Source organism: Haemaphysalis longicornis, unplaced genomic scaffold, assembly GCF_048455015.1.
Source record: "Haemaphysalis longicornis isolate Haplotype H1 unplaced genomic scaffold, Haemaphysalis longicornis Haplotype H1 scaffold_10, whole genome shotgun sequence".
Classification (NCBI taxonomy): Eukaryota; Metazoa; Arthropoda; class Arachnida; order Ixodida; family Ixodidae; genus Haemaphysalis; species Haemaphysalis longicornis.
Window position 1 is genome coordinate 122,609,414 of NW_027526204.1, and position 6,583 is coordinate 122,615,996.

The following is a 6,583-nucleotide window of genomic DNA, read 5'->3' on the forward strand; positions in this document are numbered from 1 at the left end:
GAAGGGAATGTATGCCATACAAAATGAAGGAAATATCCACACGACCTTTGTGAGGCTCCCAAACATCCCGAAACCTCCTAATAAGAAGTTGGTGACGGCGCAGAAAAATGAATGCGTTGGGCAGAAAAAAAAAAGCAAGAAACATTAATCCGATACAAGACAACAACGAACGAAACAGAAGAAAGCCGCTTTATTTCCTGCTGTGCGATGAGCGTGTAGAGGCCGCTGCTTTGTACGTAGTATTAGACTATTGAGTCTTCATAGGAGCATCTCAAAAATACTGCAGGGAAGCCTACGCATTTTGAATACTTATTGACAAGCTCTGATCGCTGATCCTCGCGAATAAGCAAGAAAGGGCGAATTACACACGATCTTCTGACCGATACTCTGAAGAAAGTTGTTCTCTATCTCTTCGTGTGTTGCAAACTTGTTGGGGATACAGCTTCAAATTATTCAGATGCGTCAAAAGCTGGCAAAATAACTGAGTCGCTAGAAATACGCATTTTAACGCACTACAGCAACGAAGCGGGCGATTTCTAGCCCAGACACGGTTGCCCCTCACAAGCGGAGTGTAGCAGACGACAGTGGCGCGAATCCCTAAGCCGACGTCAGAACCAGGGGGCGCCACTCAAGATCTCACCGCCAATACTAGCGTCAATGTAAATATTGATTCCTCGTTTATAAAAGCGCGTTTTAAAATGAAAGCATTACTTGTTTTAAGCGAAGTTTTGCTTTTAAAACTTCCCTTTTATTTTGTGGCTTCTAGCTTTGAAAAGTCGTATCAAGATGGCATCAACGATGGCGGCGCCCAGCCTGCCACTGCCGTTCGATGCAAGTGGATTCCCATTTCTGTTTGCGTAGGCCAAGGTCTGCCAAGCTCTGTTAAAAACATTGCTGTAACTTTTGGGGCGAATTTTGCTGGCCGGATGATCAAGGAAATGAAAAGCCGCGTGCTTGTACAGTGTCGCACTGGCGAGGAGTGGAATTTGTGAGGATTACGAGCTGTCAATCGCGGTCGCTGCCGTTATCGACAAGACAACAAGGACAGTAGGCAACCACAAATACAACAGAATTTTTGGGCACGTGCTACTTAAATTGTTTTCGCTGCGGGCAGTGTATGTTCCGACCGTTGAGAGCCATAACGTCCTGCTTGGCGCAGTTTTGCAAATCTTCGCTGAACGCGTCGGTAAGCTCGGCCGTGCCCTGTACATTTTGCATGTCGGTGACTACGCTGAGACAACGCGGACGACGCCCGCAAATAATCGTCAGATCGCGCCGTGACTCAGTTTCGCTGTCTTGATTGCTAGCGTTTTCCGAACGGTAAGTTTCAACGCGGTCGATTTTAGTGCCTGGGTTGCGACATACGCACTTCTCAACCCGATAGCGCAAACGAAGCTGTCGTCGGCAAGCTGCTGGTAAGAGCGAAACCTGTCCGGTGCACCCTATTAATGGCGGTCACACCAGCGTCAAATCCGAGCTAGCAACAGGAAAAAAGCGGCTGTGATCTCCCGAAAGGTGTACTCTTTCATTAGGTGTCGCGATTCATTTGACAGTCGAGCTCCGAGAGACTAAAGCACACAAAACAATTCCGCGTTGAACTGCTTGTTGCAGTTGTGAATTGTCGAGTAGACGCGAAAGCGCCACTGGCCCGTTCGGTGGCTTGTAGAGTAAGCTTTGTGACTTCGCAAAACTGAAGCGGCTTGGTTCATATTTACAGGAATCAGGCTCGCCAGTGAATTCCTGAGCTGCTGGGGCGAGAATATCGTGCTGAAGAGGCCCACCGTCTGCATTCTGGCATGGCCGTGATCTTCAAGTCCATTATGCTCGACTTTGTAGTCTCCTCAAGTCGTAGCAAGTGCCTGAGCCTAGCTGTACCATCTGCTAAGGAGGAGGAATGGACGAGAAGTTCAACCCAGAAACAAGGCCGTGCTTGGAACTTTGTTGTTGTGTTACACGTGACATGTTCTAGCAACATTTGGTACCGCCAACTAGTGCTCCACGCGTCATTGCTGCTACATCCATCAGTGCCTGAGCTTGTCGTTCAGTTGTTACAAACTGCTTAGTCTGTTGTTGGTTGTCCGTGTTCGTTGCCCTCCGGTTGACATATGATGCTGTTGTGGTTGTCTTGTGGATGTCTGATGTGCTCAGCTGTTGTTAAGTGGTCATTTAAATGTAGCACTCAGGTGGTGTGTGAAGAATGCCATGTGTTAATGAAATATTTTTACAAGATATGGTAATTTATCGTCAAGTATGGCAGCAATTTCACCCATATATGTGCCATTGCATAGCTATATTGGTCTCTGTTGGTGTCTAATTTCTTGTAGCCTAAAGGGCCACTTAAGTCGGTTGTAAAAATTCACTTTTTAAATTTATAAGCCAGGTTGCATTACTTTGTTTACGGTCGCTTTTCTGAGAAATATGTCGTCAATTTAACCTTTTTTTGTATGTGGGTGTGTGAACCATCCATCAGCCATGTTGTGCGCTATCTTTCCATTGCGACAACACCAAGTTTCTGAGCTACCGAGTTGACTAATGCTTTTGTATTAAACAGTCTATACTAACAAAACAAACAAGGAAGAGGTTAGTTTTGAAGGCTGACATAGTGCGAAATGAGACAGCAACCTAGTATGGCATCATTGGGGTAGTTTAGTTGGGCTATAATTAGTCTATGTTGTTTTCTGATCTGCCACCTCCTACAAATAAATGGAAACTAGAGTTTGCTAAACAACCAATTAATCATACGGAAGACGCTTCATAATGCAGTGCCCAGAATAATTTGCTTCACCGCCCCTATAGCTTTGTGTTGGCGAATTCCTGTCATGAATTCCGTGCATGGAACTTTATCTTTTCATTTGTTCAAAGTGAAGTGAAGACACGGTTTTTTTTTCTGGTGGACTCCTTAACAGTCTCCAAAATATTGTTCACGTATGTGCCAATTGTTCTGCACAGCTATTGGGCATGTTAGGCTCGTCTGACACGACGCTGGCCAACTGGCATAATTGGCATCATCACTTACGTGACCCTGTTTGTCGAGCATACCCGATTTTTCACGATTGATTACTATGAACCGTAGCAAAAGTAAGCCAGGTACAGATCTGGTGAGAAACAAAGAAAGTGCGGACAGTGGTTTTTGAGCAGCATTGTCGCGCCGTCTATGAAGGCAGAGGCTAAAGACGGAAACAAGAGACGTTTCAACATTTGCAGCAGTGTTAGTCAATATAGTAACTTTGTCTTCAGACACCCTTCATTAGTACGTCATTGCTAACGTGTGAAAACACAGTTTAGCAGGGGAATTAAAAGTTATTTTTGAAATAGTTAATTTCTAAGTTAATAAAGCATTGCTTGCTGCTGGGGATATTACAAAACGTCATATCTTGCGATTAAAACAAACTTGTAGTTTGTCTTCATTACCCCTCTGAAACTTCTCTGATGGCATACCGCCACTGTGTTTGCCAGTGGAAGGACTCTCAGCTTTTCTCCCGCTTCCTCCCTGTTTCAGGCCTTTCCCCAAGAAGCCACCGGTGGCAGCAGAGCCCCTTGCGAAGGCGTCGTTTGTTGCGCTGCCAGCAGTGCAGCTACGTGACACTGTACTCAAACAACCTGAAGACGCACATGCACACACACACGGGCGAGCGCCCCCACCAGTGCAGCCACTGCACCAAGGCCTTCGCGCGGAGGGACAACCTGGTCGACCACCTGCGCATCCACACGGGCGAGCGCCCACACCGGTGCCACCTGTGCCCCATGGCCTTCACCCAGAAGACCACGCTGGACAGCCACGTGCGCAGCCACACGGGGGAGAAGCCCTTCCACTGCCGCTTCTGCCCCAAGGCCTTCACGCGCCGCCAGTACCAGAAGGAACACGAGCAGAAGGCGCACAGCTAGGGTAGCGGGAGGAGAGGAGCAGGGCCTGGCTGTGTGTGTGTGCGCAAACTTTCGCCTTGATAATATCGGAGAGGAGCAGGCTTCTCTTTGCGGAACCTTACTGAGAAGGGTTTTGCAGCACGCCAAAAGGTGTGCAAGACTCGTGGAGGCAGAGCCAATTTTGTCGTGTACGACACCTGGCTTCTAGGGAAAATTTCCTCCTTCGTCATCAAATTGCGGTCTCACCAGCTGGGTGACCATTTCGCCGCACCACTGCGGAAAGTGTGATTGTGGAGGGGTCCTGTGGCAGATGGTGCATCTTGTGTTGGTGTCAAGCGCCCACTGTAGAACGCCCATTTGAGTACACACTGCCGCTTTGCAGAGCTACCTGAGCAAGAGAATGCACCCCTCTTGAAAAGGGACAATCGCGATGTGTCGTCATTAATGCGCATGCAAATGCACAGTCTGCGTGTCTGTTTCTCACTTAATTCCCCACTGGGATGGTGCGTTCTGTCGGTAAACAAGGGCTGATGTTCACTACTTGTCCTGGGTGTACCTTGTACACGTAATGACATTGCTTAGGTGCACCTATGAACACTCGGAGAGTGAGGAAACATGGGAGTCATAAATGTATGCCACCTCATTCAATTTTGTTTCCACCATTTGGCAAATGTGTTAAAGGGGCAAGCACAAACCCTAATGAAGAAGTGAAAGAAGGAAAGTGTCATTCTTTTATTTCGTAACAACTGATACCTAAAACTGGTCTTATTTATAGGGATAGTTGTGTTTCCCTCTTATTTATTTGTATGATGGCGTTCATCTCTTTGAAATATAGTACCTGCTGAATGCAGAAAAAAACTTCAGTGACCTCAGGGCAGTGAGCATCAGTGTATGTCTGTGTGTTCCTTCAGTCCCTGAATGTTTCTATTCGAACTTCAGAATTCTTTGCGCAGTAAACTAGCCAACAGCCTCAGTGCCAGCCCATTTTTACTCCTCAGGGATGAAAGACCTGAGGGATCCCTTAACAGGGACAGGAACAAGCATCCATTTACAGCAGCAATGACACGGTGTTTTGAGAGCAGCCAATGGGGTTTTCATGCCTGTGGCTGCCCTCCTGATACAGTGTCATTGTTTCTGTAAACAGATGCTCCTTCCCATCCCCATTTAAGGGATCCTCAAGTGTTTCATTTCCACTCCTGATGTTATGCGGCCTCTGCGTCAACTTAAATACACTGAACTCTAGCTGGCTTTCTTCCTTAAAGGACATTCTGAGCTGCTACGTTGCATCGGGCTGATATGTAGATCCCAAAGGGAGTTCTCTTGGTAAAATAAATTTGTGGCCCAATACAGCTGATTGTAGTGTTAAACAATTTATTGTGTTTTTTAATAGACGTGAGGTCACACGCTGTCCTCATTTATTGAAGTACAAGCTGTTATGTTTGGAACCTGTGAAGCCTCTATGTCTGACATGCATGGATGTGCACACGACACTGGAAGAAGGGTACGTTAAAGTTTGCTGTGGAACGGGCTGTTTTAAATTAACATCTGCATTCTCTTAGGGGTTTCCCACGAGACTTATGATGTGTTGTTCCGGCAGCAACTGTATACAGTTCGTCATGCGCTGTTGAAAGTTCTCTCTTTTGCTACATGACTCTGTGTCACCTGAAAATTGTATTCCCACGTTCATTTGAACATACTTCGCCCCAAATAGTTGTGTCCTCATTCTGGGCAAGAATTACCAACTGGTTACGCCAGGTTGGATGTGGTGACCACTTCATGTGAACGCCCTTTGCTCACGACTATGGGTCGACTTTAGTTGCTCATGATTGCAGGCTGACATTTTTTAGCGCTGCGTGGTGTCTTTGAAAAGGCATGGAACCTGTAACCAAATGAATACAGTATTCTCCTTCCGATTATAATGTTTTGGGTCATCAGTCAAACTGCAGTGGTGTTCACAGTGCACAAATATGTCTTTGCTTGTTTCTGCCTTTATTTTTTTTGTTGTTGCTGTTGTAGCGTTTGTTGCGTATAGTAACAGGCAGCTTTGAGTGTTAATGGGTGGAGAAGCTCGAATTATAACTTGGCCCTACCGCGTGCTTTACTGTTGCAAAGCAAAGGTGACTTTTTTTTTTTTTTTTTCGTGCTAATTGCTGTCGTCTCAGGCTGTCAGATAATCTGATAGCTGGGCATGTCATTTACTTTGAACTTAGTGAACACTGGCAAGGTGCTTAGTCAACTGCAACCAGTCGAGCAGGCATGCTGCACTCAGTTACATTGCACACTATTGTTTTTCAGTCCTTCGAAGTGTTTTGTTGTTGTTTGGTGAGGCACATATGCGTGGAAGTCTGGCCTGGAGGCTGAGGCATGAACCAGCACGTTGAGTTGACGTGAATTTCTTCAGAAATGTCCAGTTGAAGCAATATCCCCCCTCGGCGGATGGTGTTTTTTGGGTCGGAAAAAACCCAGAATTTTGAAATTTTTGGGCGTGCATAAAGTTTGCAGTATTCAGCACACAGCATGTGCTATGACGGGGGATATCTTTAGTGCGAGAGAACGTCATAGGTAATTCCCGAACAAGCTGTGGTTCAAAGTTTTCTGAAGCCTTCCGAGGGACCAGCTGCCTAGCCAGCAAGAAAAAGGAGGGGTGGTCTGCGTTGGTAGGCAGGTGCATTATGCCTGTGCAGGGAGGTTTGCCTTGCACCAATGAAGATGCTCCCTC

At 46.5% G+C, this 6,583-nt stretch overlaps 1 protein-coding gene across 2 annotated transcripts; it reads left to right on the forward strand.

Moving 5' to 3' along the window:
* Nucleotides 1-786: 786 nt before the first annotated feature.
* Nucleotides 787-5,830, forward strand: LOC144159204 (uncharacterized). Of its 2 annotated transcripts, none has more exons than XM_077690549.1 (3): nucleotides 787-867; nucleotides 1,718-1,926; nucleotides 3,500-5,830. In XM_077690549.1, exons 2-3 carry the CDS (start codon nucleotides 1,797-1,799, stop codon nucleotides 3,883-3,885), a joined length of 516 nt encoding a protein of 171 aa, XP_077546675.1. In that variant the 5' UTR covers nucleotides 787-867; nucleotides 1,718-1,796; the 3' UTR covers nucleotides 3,886-5,830. The 2 variants fall into 2 exon arrangements, with proteins under 2 accessions (XP_077546675.1, XP_077546676.1); XM_077690550.1 differs by having other exon boundaries at nucleotides 800-1,186.
* Nucleotides 5,831-6,583: the final 753 nt, after the last annotated feature.